The 15,566-nt window shown below is 48.9% G+C and overlaps 8 protein-coding genes across 8 annotated transcripts; 4 read left to right on the forward strand and 4 right to left on the reverse strand.

Annotated features, from left to right (window-relative positions):
• Positions 1 to 439: 439 nt before the first annotated feature.
• Positions 440 to 952, reverse strand: BKA55DRAFT_537523 (uncharacterized protein; the record flags this gene model as incomplete). Its single annotated transcript, XM_046189927.1, has 1 exon — positions 440 to 952. The coding sequence occupies one exon, from the start codon at positions 950 to 952 to the stop codon at positions 440 to 442; it is 513 nt and encodes a 170-aa protein (XP_046050678.1).
• Positions 953 to 2,543: 1,591 nt separating this feature from the next.
• On the forward strand, positions 2,544 to 3,087 carry BKA55DRAFT_563434 (uncharacterized protein). Its single transcript, XM_046192389.1, has 2 exons — positions 2,544 to 2,854; positions 2,900 to 3,087. Exon 1 carries the CDS (start codon positions 2,582 to 2,584, stop codon positions 2,849 to 2,851), a length of 270 nt encoding a protein of 89 aa, XP_046050679.1. The 5' UTR covers positions 2,544 to 2,581; the 3' UTR covers positions 2,852 to 2,854; positions 2,900 to 3,087.
• A 1,255-nt stretch (positions 3,088 to 4,342) lies between these two features.
• Positions 4,343 to 4,747, forward strand: BKA55DRAFT_537524 (glycoside hydrolase superfamily; the record flags this gene model as incomplete). Its single annotated transcript, XM_046189928.1, has 1 exon — positions 4,343 to 4,747. One exon carries the CDS (start codon positions 4,343 to 4,345, stop codon positions 4,745 to 4,747), a length of 405 nt encoding a protein of 134 aa, XP_046050680.1.
• A 522-nt stretch (positions 4,748 to 5,269) lies between these two features.
• Positions 5,270 to 6,643, forward strand: BKA55DRAFT_662365 (peptidase S8/S53 domain-containing protein; the record flags this gene model as incomplete). Its single annotated transcript, XM_046197631.1, has 3 exons — positions 5,270 to 5,644; positions 5,700 to 6,114; positions 6,156 to 6,643. The coding sequence occupies exons 1-3, from the start codon at positions 5,348 to 5,350 to the stop codon at positions 6,641 to 6,643; spliced, it is 1,200 nt and encodes a 399-aa protein (XP_046050681.1). The 5' UTR covers positions 5,270 to 5,347.
• Positions 6,644 to 6,983: 340 nt separating this feature from the next.
• Positions 6,984 to 8,033, reverse strand: BKA55DRAFT_592508 (uncharacterized protein; the record flags this gene model as incomplete). Its single annotated transcript, XM_046195405.1, has 3 exons — positions 6,984 to 7,389; positions 7,424 to 7,490; positions 7,700 to 8,033. 3 exons carry the CDS (start codon positions 8,031 to 8,033, stop codon positions 6,984 to 6,986), a joined length of 807 nt encoding a protein of 268 aa, XP_046050682.1.
• Positions 8,034 to 9,256: 1,223 nt separating this feature from the next.
• BKA55DRAFT_592510 (MFS multidrug transporter-like protein) lies at positions 9,257 to 11,043 on the reverse strand (the record flags this gene model as incomplete). The annotated part of the gene is made up of 5 exons (XM_046195406.1): positions 9,257 to 9,600; positions 9,696 to 9,950; positions 10,035 to 10,152; positions 10,235 to 10,636; positions 10,732 to 11,043. The coding sequence occupies 5 exons, from the start codon at positions 11,041 to 11,043 to the stop codon at positions 9,257 to 9,259; spliced, it is 1,431 nt and encodes a 476-aa protein (XP_046050683.1).
• A 188-nt stretch (positions 11,044 to 11,231) lies between these two features.
• BKA55DRAFT_563438 (transcription factor) lies at positions 11,232 to 14,060 on the forward strand. The gene is made up of 3 exons (XM_046192390.1): positions 11,232 to 11,863; positions 11,919 to 12,058; positions 12,124 to 14,060. Exons 1-3 carry the CDS (start codon positions 11,599 to 11,601, stop codon positions 13,954 to 13,956), a joined length of 2,238 nt encoding a protein of 745 aa, XP_046050684.1. The 5' UTR covers positions 11,232 to 11,598; the 3' UTR covers positions 13,957 to 14,060.
• Positions 14,061 to 15,272, reverse strand: BKA55DRAFT_563440 (uncharacterized protein). The gene has a single exon (XM_046192391.1). The coding sequence runs from the start codon at positions 15,251 to 15,253 to the stop codon at positions 14,159 to 14,161; it is 1,095 nt and encodes a 364-aa protein (XP_046050685.1). The 5' UTR covers positions 15,254 to 15,272; the 3' UTR covers positions 14,061 to 14,158.
• Positions 15,273 to 15,566: the final 294 nt, after the last annotated feature.

The raw sequence follows: 15,566 nt of genomic DNA on the forward strand, positions 1-15,566 counted from the left end.
CATTCTGTAAGAGATCAAACGGTTCCAGCACAGGCACCAACGTGGCCAGCTGGCCAGGGGCAGATCGCATGGACGAGGCCGTAGGCTTTGGCCAACCTCAAAGCGACCCATTCTATACTTGTTGCCATACGGCAAACGCTCCTCGCGTACTTGAAGATAGGCCACTTGGCCCTTTGTATGCCAGGTGAAACTGACTTACCGTAAATATCTTAAATAGGAATGCCCGGTAATACTTCCTAGATATAGGGATTTTATAATGGATTAAATTTGAGTTTATGTACAGGAGACATCGCGATGGTGGATAACCGGTGCAAGGGCCCGCACATATGCATCACAGGAGAAAGGAAAGGGGTTAAGGTTATGACGACATTAGAAGCGAATTAAGGACATAAGGATGAGAACTTGATTGCTTAGCTAGTAAGGGTTGGCGTGATTAATATTACTGATCTAGTTCTAAGGCATATTTATGCCTTCTTAGTTCGAAAGGGCCATGTTCAAGCATCATACGTTCCTTCCCCTCATCGGTCACCCCGAAACTGATGCTGGCTGCCGTCACTCCTTTGCCTTCCGGAGTCCACCAAGATGTTCCTCTCGAGACATCATTCATGCGTCTCCTGTGACTGCACATGTCATAGCAGTAAGCCGGCGGCACAGCTCGGCCCAGCGTAAACTGCCACTTTGATTTTGATGAAAAGGGGCCTTGCACTGAAAGACGCCTTGTCGGTGTACTTGACACTGTCGATGATCCTTGAGAGGGGCGAAGATTGGCGCCGATGATGGCTTTAAGGCCAACAAGCAGGTCGGCGAGATGTGAGATATGGTCATGATCTATTGAGTCATGCCTTGCTGGCGCCAATTGATACGGCCAGTACTCCGAAGGCTGCCGGAGCTCCATATCCCGGGGCCCTCTGACGAATAACCAGCAACCGTCAAGACTTGCCTGACTTGGCATCTCTAAGAAATCTGCCTTACCAGCGAGAGGGGCCAGATCCCCGATGGCGTGCGAGATGACGAGACAAGGAGGGAATCATCTATCCGGCGCAGCTGCATCATCACGAAGTGGCAGGCACGGGAACGGCCGCCCCTGAGACGGCGATCCAATAATGGAGACACAAGCTGGGCTCGCAGAGTCGATGAGTTGGTTTCAGCTGACGCATACGAAGCGTGGCGTCCTTCTCGATTGAGCTTTGGAGTGTTGGACGAGAATGGATAGATACTTGCAGGAATCGAGGCCCAAAACAGGGATGTGGTCCCAGATCTGGTCCCGGCAGGGGACCCTTATAGGGTTATGCGATCCCAAAAATGGGCCTGCTCAGGCACCTCAGCCCGCCTCAGCTTAGAGCGGCGTGAGCTCAGTTCTAGAAACGCAAATGGATTTTGGCGTGCTTGAGTTTCGTCTTCGAGTTCTCTGGTCATCTTACTTGCGCAACAAGGAAGCGATCAGCAGATGAAACCGCCAATAGCCAAGATATCACCATTAGTATCAAGGAATTGGCGATCAAGGGGACATATTATCCATCATGTGTACTACTGCTTCTAGGTCGAGATAATTATCATGGTGATTGAAGAGAGAATCAACCTCGGCACACATTAACTGAGCCTTTGCTTGGCAGGGAGCTCAGGCGTAATCAAACCAATAGGGAGAACCTAGTACCCCTAGACAGTGTCTCATAAGTTTAAAGTGATTGCTGACCTTGAATTGTTGGCCAAATACTTCATCACGACATACAAGTGGAATAGTCATATTTTATATCATTGAATTAGAGGTGTTTATCTGCATCGGCAATCTGACATTTATCTGATAGCAGCCAGACAGCTCTGCAAAGTAACAGCTACAAGGGTTACACTCCAGCAATTGGCAAGATAATATGCTGCCAAATTTAACTACAATATAATATGACTTACCCCCTTTCCGCTACGCACTTCTTAACTTCTTTAATAGGCTAAACCATCACTTTTGCCGACCGCACTACTATTTCTATTTGCATTATTCGACTCGGAAATGTCGCGCAATCATTTAAACCGAATTTTCTGCGTTCTCAACGAACTCAAGACGCGCTTATTAACGTTAGCTCCAACCGCAGTCCAGCATGCAATCCCGCACATTCCGGTTCAAGACCATAAGATGGGCGGTACTTACGCTCACAATACACAAATTGGGAGTTAAGATTTACATAAAGCTCCAGAGGAATTTCCAGTTAATTGGGCCCTTAATAAAACTCTAATTTAGTTGAATCCTCTGACAAGCTCTTATATTCATACCGCCCCGTCCTAAACTGGTTATTTGCAATAAACTGCCCCTCCCATACGAAACTTTATTATCAGACTGTAGTTTTTATATCACTAATCTACTGATTTATACTTTCTTCATTTACTTTATTATGTCTTATTGGATCGCTTGTTATTGTAACATATAATCATTATTACAGAATTGAATTACTGCCCATTGGTTCGCGGCAGATAGAAACAGACAGCAGTAACATATTCTATATAAAATCCAACAAGACTCCCATTCCACATCTCGATTTTCTCCATCACTCCATCTTTATACTTACTCTTTTTACACAATTTACTATTCATCATGAAAATCACTACTATTACTCTGCTCTTTGGAGCCGGCATCTTAGGCGTCGAAGGTGCCTGGGACTTATACAGAGATGTACAGTGCAACTACAAAAAGTCAGCTGTTGCCCTTTGGCATAATTGCTTTGTGGATGGCAAAGAACCCTACACAGATAATGACTGTGGTTTGGCTTGCGCTCGCGCTGGTATGAATGAGGGACACAAATTCGCCCATGCCAGCAACTACAATGGCGGTCAGAGCTGTGGGCTTATCTGCTACTTCAAATAATCGGTATGTATAGGAACCGAGTCGCATTACCTATGCTAATAACAACAGACAGCTTGGTATGCAACGGCGAAAGAAATGAGGACCTGGTTGAATTTCCCTCGACACTTATACTGTGAGAGTATATTGGTGTTGTGATGGATGCGATAAACAAGATCAAAGATAGTACACCATAAGAATCTTCAGAAATATGTCTGTTTAACTTCTCGATCAATTCAAGCTCAATAAAGCTTTAATTTACATCATTATATTGACGAGATGAAATTAAAACCTTAAAAGGAGCATAATTTCTCTTGAATTAGAAGACTACCGCCTGGGCCCTTCGTAGGTATTACTCTATGGTTGATGTGAAAAAGGTTTTTAATGAAATAGTGCATTACTTTTGCTCAATATCCATTCACTTTTGGGTCTCGTTCAGCATCAGTTCCATCACTCTCGTATCAGCTACAGGAAGCATCACAGCAAAAGCTCTGTTTATTTCCACGAGTGTAATATCCCTTTCGATCTCCTCTCCTCGTAGGTTGTTCAGGGTGGTATCGAGTGTCTGTATGACTGTATTATGTCTCGCCTTGCGTATCTGGAAGGCTTCTACATCTTTCTTTTCCTTGACTATGGTCTTTATCGATATCGCGGTAGTCCAACACTGTAGTACTGCCCGACAGCGGCTAAACGGTCAGCGGCTAGATCAAGCGGGTAACGCACCTCACCTCGCTGCTACGTTTATCTGACGCATCAACACTCTCACGTCTTGACCCAATTGTCTGTCATGAGAGAAACTGCCAGTGAAAGGATGCATATCGGTCACTGCAGAGCCAGAGTGCCTCGGCATGATGAAGGCCGGAGTCGTAAGGGCGCAGCAAAGCGTCATCAATGCCCTAAGCCGGGGTGCGGGAAATCATTCAGTCGGCCATCCCATCTCGCGCGGCACGCTCTGAATCATTCTGCTGTCGAGTTCGAATGTCCCCGATGTGCCTTCCAAGAGCAAGCCACCCAGGCCGAGGCATGTTTCTGCAAGATATTGAAATGTTCGTTGATGAGGCATTTTAAAGGACCGAGACTAGGCGATGAGGGAGGTATGTGAGTGATGATCAGACTACTAGGTAGCAGGTTCATGCTCAGGAGTTCCTATTGAACAGATGTCTCGTACGAACGAGTAGATATAATATATCTCCTCTACCTCATCTTCGAAATGCAACAATCGATATAGATTATTAGTACAAAAGAAGCTGAGAAGCCTCCCGAATCTCTACCATGGCACGCAAGACCGACCTCGTTGCATTCGTAGTGCTGATGACCCCTGGCCTGGCCCCTCCTGTAGTCAATGTCTCCCCTCCTGGGACCAAGGACGTCACTGCTGTCCTTTTCGAGTAGAATTTCGACTCCGTCACCAGCGAGTGCAACAACACCATCAGTCCCGCCGGCTACAGATACATCCAGGTCTCTCCGCCCGCCGAACATATCCGAGGCCCCGAGTGGTAGACCTCATACCAGCCCATGTCGTACCGGATTGCCGGCCGCCTCGACAACCGCAGGTCCTTCCGGAACATAACTGATATTTGCCACAGAGCCGGCATTAAGGTCATCATAGACACCGTCTTTAACCACATGTCGGCCCTCAGTGGGATCAGCACCGACGGCTCGTCATACTCCAAGTATAACTACCCTGGCCTCTACTCCTTTTTCGACTTCGACGACTACACCTCCGGCATCAGGGACTACTCTGACCATTGGAACGCCCAGCACTGCAAACTTCTCGGCCTGGCCGATCTGGACACCCATGAGGAGTACCCCCGGAGGGCCATATCCGGCTACATAAACGACCTGCTCAGTCTCGGCGTCGACGATTGTCCGAATTTCCTATCTAGAATCACATCGTCGAGAGATCTACCATGCTCCTAATCGTAGCACCCTGAAATGGGCCCCATTCCTGACTAGAATTCTTGAGTAGGAATCTCGCCCCTGGCCTGGAATTAAGGCTGGAAACTGGTTCGAGACTACTGAATTGGGAACTAGGCTTAATGATCTACATTTTAGAGCCAATGGTATTAGTTATAATAAGCCAGCGCCCTAGATAGCTGGAATTTAAACCTTATTTATCGGTCACTAAACAGTAGCAGAAACCCGTTTCAGTTATGAAGGCTTTAATCATGGCTTATAGACAGATCTAGCCCCCTAGCATGCCAAACGCCTGGGAAAGCTGATGGCAGTGGGGCCCGAGTTCAGCTATTGAGGCATAAACCTAGACGCTGTTTTCAGTAAGACACCCTTGTTCTCTCAGTCTAGATCATGCTTTTGCGTCCTAAAGTCTTTTCCACTTGCCCCTTACGGATTCAACCGTTAAGCGTGCTAAAGAAGGACTTTAAGATAATAGGGAATTAGAATAGTATAATAAGACTGCTACAATCCCCCTCATGAGACACAGGTTCGTCACAATCCATAACACAGCATAGACCCCCTAACTGCTTTACTTCTTTCTTCCTTTTTCCAACCGCCATAACTATGAAGCTTGTTATCTCTTTGTTCCTTCTTACCGAACTTGTCGGTTTGACCCTTGCCCAGGCAAAAGTTCAGAATGCCAATATCGAACCCGAACTTGTCATCCCAAACAGCTATATTATTAAATATAAATCTGACGCTTCCTCTGGCAGTAAAAAAAAGCATGAGGAAGCCATTGATAAGAAGGCTAAAAGCAAGGGAAAAGAGGGTATTGTGGATAATATCGACCTCGATGGTTTCAAAGGCTATGTCGCCGAAATTCCCTCCTCAGAGCTTAAGGAAGTCATTAACTCTGACCTGGTCAGTCGTTCTAACCTTGAGCCTTGGCGGATTAGGTGCTAACTTAAGTATTCAGGTCGATTATGTTGAGAAGGATACTATTGTGAATGTCTCTGCTGTTGCTGCCCCTAGCTTAGGCCCAATTACGAAACGCGGATATACCAGCCAGCTATCTGCCCCTTGGGGTCTCGCCCGTATCTCGCACGTCTATACTGTTGAAGGTGTAGACACTCGCTACTATTATGACACCACCGCTGGCGCTGGCACAACTGTTTATATCCTTGATTCGGGTATTCGAACTACGCATAAGGAGTTTGGGGGCCGTGCCTTCTGGGGAGCTAATTTCATCAGCGGCTCCCCAAATACAGACGAGTTTGGCCATGGGACACATGTTGCTGGTACTGTTGGTGGCAAGACCTACGGCGTGGCTAAAGGTTGCAGCATGTATGCTGTTAAGGTGATTGATAAGAATGGCTCTGGCACTATGTCCGGTATCATTCAGGGCCTACAGTGGGCTGTCAATCACGCCAAGTCCGCGGTATCACCAAGAAGAGCGTTATTAATGCATCGCTTGGCGGCCCCTATACCAAGATTGGTAATGATGCTGTTAAGGCTGCCACTGATCTTGGGATTACTATCGTTGTTTCAGCTGGCAATAGCGCGACTGACGCTGCCAATTTCTCACCTGCTTCTGCTCCATCGGCCATCACTGTCGGCTCTATCGATTCTGCCAGTTATCGCAGTATATGGTCTAACTATGGCGCCTTGGTAGATATCTTTGCGCCTGGTAGTGATATTCTCAGCGCGGGGCATCTTAGCGACTCGAGCAGTTTGTACAAGTCAGGCACAAGTATGGCTGCGCCGCATGTTGCTGGTCTTGCGGCGTATTTTATGGCGAAGGAGGGACTTCGGGGTTCTACTGCTGTTACTAATCGCATCATCGCCGCTGCTGATACTAGTGGTGTTGGATTCCCTATGGGTAGTCCTCAACGTGTTGCTTATAATGCTGGTGGCAAATAGTAAATAGAGGGGTCGGCGATCAGGGTTGCGCGCAGACCGGTAATATTGAGTACTAGCTTTGTGACAAGACAGTTTCGCAGACAGATTATTCGATCTCCTAGGCTAGTATTCTTCGAGATCAAACGTGTATAAGATTGAGGGGCATTGGCATTTTGAGACTCCCCTAGACTGGACATTCTCATGCTCAACCTCGTAGTTTTAAGGGACGTCAGTCCTTTTTAAATACAAGCTTTAACGGGCTTTATAGTCAGGGACCAATATATGATTGGAATGCATATTAAATTGCACAGTAGGGTGAAAGAAAATTAAATCATCTACATGTGTATAAAGTCTAAATAACTCAGATCCGGAGGTCTATTCTATTCTTTAACATTGTCTTAACAGACTCGACTTTGCTTGCCAAATTATCCATGTGCGCACCCTCATATCCCATCATGGCATTGTCTTTAAATGCCTCTGAAAGCTCCTCATATGCCAATGGCGTTACATCTTGACCCCTCTCTGTAGGTCCTGCTGAGAACGGGCACCCGCATGGATCCGCTTTCCGGCATCTTCGCGTAGTGCTCGCATAATCTGAAAGGCCGAGCATATCCTCCGCGGAGCGGAGAGCATCCAGCATCAGTTTCACCGCTGTACCGATCCTACTGCACACCTCATCCGTAAGAGGCAGCTCACCGAGCTGCAGCGTCTTTACCCCAGCTGCATTATGCGACAGAAGTTTGCTGGTAAAGGCAGGGAGTGTCGTTCTCAAGTAGGTCTCAAAATGGGTCAACACCAGACAGTACAGACGGCGCAGGGAGGAGTAACAACTCATGGCCAACATTTTTGTTGGTGGATCCATTGAATCCTTGGCGCTGTACGATGCTGTGGAGGATGGAGGTGTGATGGATTGGAGGTCTGCATAGTAGCTGTAACTGTTGAAGGGAGAGATCGAGGATATCGAGTCACGCCTTGATACACCAGTCATGTCTTGAGTAAATGCCGAGGCCGTGTGAAATGAGCCTGTGACTTGCGGGATAATCTCTATCAGAGTCCGAGCAAGGTGCAAGACGGTACCAATAGGATATTCGCAAAAGTTGAAGCTGGGATATTTAGTGGCATGCGAGCTGCCCGTGAGAATAGCCAACGTCCGGTAAATATCGGCCATGAGATTTGATAGTCGAGTGATTGGCGAAGCCCCATCAATTTCGAGGCTCCCGTTGGTCTGGGACTGCGTGCAATCGTGCATGAAGGCGGTGTTTTGTTCAAATTTGGGTGTAGTGGGCTCAGTGATAAGTCCGTTACCAAGAATCTGGTTCGGTACTACGTCGAGCATGGAACCAACATGCAGCCCACTCGCGCTCGCAGACGCTATGCCTGGCGGTGTCTGTGCGAAGTTGCCAAAGGTCATTGTAGACTCTTCCAGACGGACTCCGAAGTCCGAAGTGTTCAGCATGGCCCAAATATCTGATGAGCCTGTATAAGACGAGTCGAAATTGTCAAAGCTCTGTTCTTCGCCAGCACTATTAGAACCAGTTGGTGGAGTCAGAGGCCCCATTTCTCCTTCACCAGAGCTGCCCTCCGACTCGAGGTTCTTCTGGCGTTTTGGACGAGCTCGTTGGCTATACACGCATTCAACCTTGGCCCTGATACATCGGGCGCACTTTTGCTGAACTGATTTGTCTTGTGCATTGACGATGCATTTGAGCTTGTGGAATCGACAGCGATCACATGAAGCTCGTACAGAGGGGAAGTTATACGGAGGCATGTTGTTTTAGGGGAGCAAACAAGGGTTGACCTAGTGACTGGGCAGTAAAAGAAGGGTGTGTCCTTGGTGAGAATTAAGGTAGATTGCCAAGGCTTGGATTGGGAGCCAGTGCAGTTCGCTGACTCGATACTGTACCGAGGCAGCAGATCAGATGAATCGGGACATGGCCCCAACTAAGGCTTGCGAGTCTTATAATCAGATTACCTGCCAGGCAGGACACAAAGCTGGGTCTTGTTCACTGCCGAGTTGCCGTCGCCTTGCGTCTTTCATCACTGCGCCACTAGTCAGCATCCATGCCGCTGTGCTGAGTGGTTTCTAAGCGTTGTGGTTTTCTGACACGCCGCGTATATGCAGCTTCAGCTTGCTTATACTGGATGCAACCATCTATACCCGTAAGGTTTCGGCTAGGCTTGACATGGCAGGTTAGTCAGTGCGGTTCAGAGTACGATAAACAGGGTATATCGTATTCAGGATCAGAACACGTAATGCGATATGTTATCATCTCCGGTCTGGCGTTTGATAGCGAGTCAGAGTCATGGTACGGTAACGTCACATTGGATAGAAGGTCTTGCCGAAAGGCAGAGTGGTAATTAAGTGGAAATTACCAAGATCTATTCTAACTCAATCTGATTCCATTGCCTACCTGTGAAGAACTGATTCAAACGAAGTTAACTCGCAGTTAATGAGTGGCGCTCAGCCATGTTGGGGACACATGTTGATATGATCATTTCATGCATGTAGGTATCTGATAAATGACGAAATAGACAATGCCCAAGATCAGCTCACCATCTCCTCGGTTCCGCGGTTGGAATATGCTTGATCGATTGAAACAGCCACCACAGGGTACTTGTCTAGCTTGTGTAGCCTTAATAGGTAGAGAGTTTGCTAAATTCGCCACGGGCCCTGATCCGATAACCCCATTTGAAAAAGAGGAATGGGGCTGGCAGTAAAAGCACGCTAATGCAGGCAAAGATAGTGCTGCCCCAATCGATGCCGATCTTTTCATACATGGGCCAAACAAAAAGAGGAAAAGCACCTGCAGCCATGGATCGGACAAAAGTGTTAGCCGCAATAGCGCTGGCACTGTAGCGGGTGAAAGTATCGACGAGATACTGAAGGGACGATTGGAAGATGGTGGTGAAGCCAACCCCTGTAAGGAAGACACCGATGATGGATGGCCAAGGGCTTGAGACATGCTCGACCGAGGTCCCTGAAGATGATAATAACGGTCAGTCGTCTATGCAAGTCATCTCCACAATTTTATCATGCGGGTTCGGGGCGGTTCCGCTAAATATTGCGACTTACAGCCAAAAAGGAAAAGACCTGCAGAGAAGGCAAATCCGCCCACCATCATTGGTGGAAGTCTCGCTTCAGGAACAGGCTTGAAGTTGTTGGCGACGAGCTTCTTTCCATAATAGATGTTATTGAAGATGTTGGCGGCGGCGGCAAAGAGACAGCCAATTAAGAGGGACAGAAAGGGCAGCTGGCTCACAACGGGGCCCCATCCTCGGAACCGGCCGTATTCTAGGGCGAAACTCTCTAAGCTCGCGTAAAGGATTGCTAGTAAAAGTCCCATAAGTCAGCATTCAGGGAAGGTAATATTGAGCAGGTGAAAAAATGACTGGGGGCATCTGTAGCGCTTACCATAGACGAATGAGGTATAGATCGTAAGCAGCAGGCAAATGGGATCCAGAAGCATCTGAAACGGGCGGACAAGGTAGGTACTGAGTAGACTCTTGAACGTTGGGCTAGTCTCCTCCCACTGTTTTTTTGTTTCAGCCAAGATATCAGCCAGTGCACACGCACCACCAAAAGCGGGAAGATTGCGGACCGATCTCACATACCTTAGCGTGGAGACTGAAATTCCCCGTAGACCGACGGAGCCGGCTTGCCTTCCGTGTCAAAAGCACGTCAGCGTGGCTCTCGTCTAGCCAGAAGGCGTCTAGGACGAACTGGACCATCATGACAATACCAGTCAAATACTCGGTCCAGCGCCAACCGCACCCGCTGGCGATAAAGGCACCGCCTATGATAGGCCCCAGGGTAGGAGCCGCAGCAATCGTGATGCCATAGCACACCATAGGCGTTCCCCTCTGACGCGGGGTCCAGATGTCAACGATGGAACCCCCTGTAATGGAGATGGGGGAGCTGCCGAAGACGCCAGCGAAGAACCTTGTAATAAGGATTGTCTGGATATCCTTGGCAGTCGCAGTGCCGAAAGCAAAAGCAGCGCTAATGAAATAGGGCTAGCGAAGTACAGGTTAGCGAGGGTTCATAAAGGCAAGGCAATGTAAGATTCGCTGGTGGGCAGGTAACGGTAACAACAACAATGGAGTCTTACAGCCAGAGCAGGCCATTTTCGGCCGTAAACCTCGCATAGAGGAGCCCAGAGCATGGGTCCAAGGGCGAAGCCGAAAATGAGCAGACTGGTGCCCGCGTTGGCTACCTCGTATGACACATGGAATTCCTGGCTAATCTCTGCTGTGCCGGCCGAGTAGATGGCGGAGGCGAAGGTGATCCAGCATGTTGTCAGGGCCCACAGGGCTGTCGTGTAGACCTTTTTCCCCATGGGCCAGTTCTGGGGGTTGAGTGTGTCGGAATCTCCCTCGAAATCGATAATGTCACCCAATTGGGCTGCTTCTTTGGCCCCCATCCCCATGTTGGACTCTTCGTTTCTTGATGATTCCTCGTTCATCCTGTCAGACCATTCGGTGGGGCCTATCTTCCGTGATTTGGCGGGGTATGGATGCAGTTCTAGATCAGAGCATGTACATGTACTCTGTAAGGCGTCAAGATAAGGCAAAGTCCTTGTTCAATGGGCTTGCGTTGATTGTTTCGTGGGAGAGATCCTTTTGCGGATTTCTTTACAGGCCTTTATCATGTTTTCTCTCAGCGCTAGTATCATGTGTTTTTCCTGACGCTCGTAATGGCCAATTTGCCGACAGCTTTCGCTTTCTCGCTCACTCGCGCATCTCGCATAAGTTATGCGACTGCCGGACCAACAGCAGCATAGAACGCCATTTGCGGGGCATCCCTTCGCACAATTGTCCGCTCCCTCACTCGCCCGATCTTGAGTCCTCTGCGACGTTCTGCACGGCATCGCTCAGTTACGTCCGTTCAATTTTTGATTGAGATTGCCAAGCCACGAAGTTCTCGAGTTCTATAGGGTAACCATTATTCTCCGCCAGCTCTTATCAGTAATAGCAAGATGGACTCTACTTTGGGAGGTCTCTCCATGTCAGGCTTGGCACAGTCACACGTCCAAGTGCGTACCTGCATCCATTGTCGCCAACGTCGAGTCAAATGCGACCGTCAGTTTCCCCAATGTTCCAATTGTATAAGGTCCGAAGTCAATTGCATCTATCCACCCGGTAGAGGCAGGGCGCCCAAGAGGCCAAAACGCAGCCTTGCACCCCAACTATCAGAGCGTTTGTCTCGTCTTGAGAGCATAATTGGACAGTTCGGTGCTGCTGGTAGGTGAAAAGCAATCATTCAATCGGTTCAGATCCTCCCTAACAATTATATCAGCCAGAGAGAATCAGGACACCCCTCCAACTGCGCAAGACAGTGAGAGCCAGTCGTTTGAGCAGGACTTCAGTCGTCTCAAAGTCGATGAATCAAAGAGTTACTATGTGAACAATGCATTATGGGTCACTTTATCAAATGAGGTAAATGCCTCCGTTGTTGCTTCTCTCCTGTTGGTATTTCTCCCATGACTGACACATTGTTCTAGGTTGAGGAACTTCGTGATCTTCTTTTTGAGCCTGCTAGTGAAGATGCCGGCTACGAGCCTTCTATATCTTCATCCGCCACCACTGCTGCTACTTCACCGTCATCTCCCCAGCTGGGACTGAACGCTGCCATTTTTGGCTATCGCGCTATTGCTTCACCTCTGTACCATTACCATCCCTCGTTACAGCAGGCTGTCACGCTTTTTGCCGCATTCAGCGAGAATGTTGCGCCGTTGGTCCGCATATTTCACATGCCGACATTGACAAGAATCTACTGGGATGCCATCGCATCTCTTGGCACAGTAGACAAGCATACCGAGACCCTTTTATTCACCATTCATTACTCCGCTGTCATCAGTCTCAATCCAGAACAATGTCTAAATATTTTGGACGAGACTCGTGAGGCTGCCCTGGAAAGATATCGGTTTGCAGTGGAACAGGCTCTCGCCCAAGGCAACCTACTGAGCACTCAGAGCATGACCATGTTGCAGGCCGCAGTGCTCTTCTTATCCGCTCTACCAAATGAAGACGACTCGCGTGCTGCATGGGCTCTTACATCGCTGGTCTTCCATATCGCAAGGACCATGGGTCTCCATCGTGATGGGACAATATTTGGGCTAAAACCTTTCGAGACTGAGCTGCGCCGCCGATTATGGTGGCAGATCTGCATTATTGATAGTCGTTCATCAGAATATCACTGCAATGAGCCCATTGCGCAGGGTTTCGTTACAGATACCAAGCCCCCATTGCACATCAACGATGTTGACTTGTCGCCTGAGATGGTGGGGCCTCCAGCTGAAAGATGGGACCATGCGACCGACATGACGCTCACCTTGGTCAGGTGTGAGGCTATACAAACAGGCCTGAAAATGGGTCGCATGAGACACAAGCAGAACAAAACAACAGAAGATGGAGGCACCCCAAGGGTAGATGACACGAAGTCTCTAATTCAAGAGTTGGAAACTCGGTTGCGGGACAAGTATCTACCCATCTGCGATGCATCAGTGCCATTCCAACTTCTTTCCTCAGCAGTGGCACAAATCATTCTTGGACGATTCTGGCTTATAACCCAGTACTCAGTGGTGTCACGGGAGAAGGAAGTCGGCGGTAAAAACACCAGTAACCAATTCCCCCCCACTCCCAACACCGCAGGCCAGCTGGAGAACAAAGTACGTGATGAGCTCTTTCAAACTTCAATCAAAATATTGGAAGTGTCAGGCATGCTTCTCACAAGCAAGGAAATTATACAATTCACATGGTACTCAAAAACTCACATCCAATGGGGCGCCATGGCATTTGTTCTTTCTGAGCTGTGCGCTCGACCTCAATCTCCCCAATGCGATCAGGCATGGGACTGCGTAACAACAGTATACGAGGGGTGGAAAGTCGATGAGAGCAGACAAGATGAAACACGACTTGCCTTGTGGCGACCTATAAAGCGGCTCATGGCCAAAGCTCGCTATGTCAAAGAGATGCAGCAGACAACTCCGGGACGGTCGTCGAACGCCGGCCGTAGGGTTCAGAGGCGAGATCCCGTACTATACTCTCCTTCACCGGGACTTTTCTCCCAGTATCCGACACCTACTTATCCCAACAATTGGTATGGAACGCTGCAGCAGACACCACCTTCTATACCAACGTCTGAAGCATCATTGCCTGGATTGGCAGCAGTGCCTCTTGATAACAGTAGCCAGTCAGATGCTTTGCAAAGAGTACTTGGTACCGAAACTCTGGGCCCTTTTATGGACATGATTCCGGAATGGCCCTGGGTCGATGCTGAACATGGCGCCTCATCGCGGGCGGGTTTCGATCTCGGGCCACCAAGATTTAATTAATGAATGATTGAATCATCTAGCAGCTACAAATCTTACAGTCTCGCTTTTATTACACAAATATAAAAAATCCCTTCATGGGCAATCTACTACAATATAAGAGCACATAAATAATATATGTCTATTGAGTCGAATGACAAGTGCTGATCTATATAAAATGCTATATCTTGCTGGTCGCAGCCCATATAACCTGACGCCCAACAACTCAGTTGAAGTATCTTGGTATCTCTCTCTTAACAAAGTCCTCAAAAACTGTAGCCTTGCGGCCCGTCAAGAGCTCGACATTACCCCGTTGCTTCTCATAGTCCTCAGGAGTATACAGTGCCCTCGTCTCCACCATGGACTTGGCAAGAGACTTGGCTACCACGTCAGGAACGTGAAGCTTGGCCAGATTCTCGAGGTACTGCTCAACCGTAATGTGATTAACCTTGACCTGAGGCTTACCAGCAGCGACGAGCTCTCGGTTGATGATCTCCCACTGCTCAGTCTGGGAGAGCAAGGCGGGCCCGCTAAGATAAACGACATCCTTCTTGGGCGGTCCCTGATAACCGCTCGCGTACAGTCGCGGGTTGACTAAGACGGCAGCAGCCGCACGCCCAATATCCGCTGGATCAATGGGATCGTGCGGCACTTCTGGGGCTAACAAATTGACTTGTTTAGGCTCCGAAGATCGATCAAGGTAAATTCGTAGCGGGTTGCTGGCAAAGAACCCGGCCCGTACCGCTGCATGTGGCACCTCGAGTTCTTCGAGCGCAATCTCAACCTGTGCGTGTTGCCATGGGATGAAGTGGTCTGGCTTGATGGATCGAATATCACCCTTGGTGGTGCCCGCGGTCCTGACCTGACTGGTCGACAAAAACACGACGTACTGGATGCCAGCATCACGCAGGGCAGTAATGGCACCACGCAACGTGTCCTTGGAGCGTACGGCGTAGATGAAAGCAGCCTGTGCGCCTGTCTCCTGCACGGCCCGCTTTACAGAGTCCAGGTCGGTTAAGTCGGCACTGATGCGCTGCAGGTCTGCGGCACGCTCTTGGTCGGGGGAGATCCACTCATTGTGCTTGGACGTGTCGCGCAGGGCAATGAAAACGCGGGCACCAAGAGCGTGGGCCTCGAGTGCGACAGCGGAGCCAACTTCGCCAGTGGCACCAAAGACAAGGACTTTGGAGAAATATGGGGATGACATGGTAGTGAAGGGAGGGGCGATAAGCAAGGACGAGGGTGTCTCTGAAGGTGGTATAGAATGGTAGGGCAGCTGAAGCTTGTTTCGGTGTCCTAGACTGTGTTGACGTATCAGCATTTATGTACTCACATCCAAGGTCCGAAGATGTCCGCCTGTAATCGCTAAGAATTCCGAACTTCAGCGTCATCCTCAGCCATCATTGCTGTTGGTGCGTATCGCTCAGGTCTCGGATAACCAGGCCGAAGACGCGGATGTGGAGTCTCGCCATCTCGCATAATCGCATAAGAACAGCTCGCGATTGGTCGACTCAATCTACCCCTGGAGTCTCTCATGTCCGGATTTGGCAACAAACCATCTTGGCGATCTCAACAAGGTAATCCCTGGTTCTCACCAACCGTTACTCCGTACTTCCTGCGATTATCTGACACGC

This window comes from Fusarium redolens, assembly GCF_020744475.1.
Source record: "Fusarium redolens strain MPI-CAGE-AT-0023 chromosome Unknown BKA55scaffold_6, whole genome shotgun sequence".
In the NCBI taxonomy this organism is placed as follows: Eukaryota; Fungi; Ascomycota; class Sordariomycetes; order Hypocreales; family Nectriaceae; genus Fusarium; species Fusarium redolens.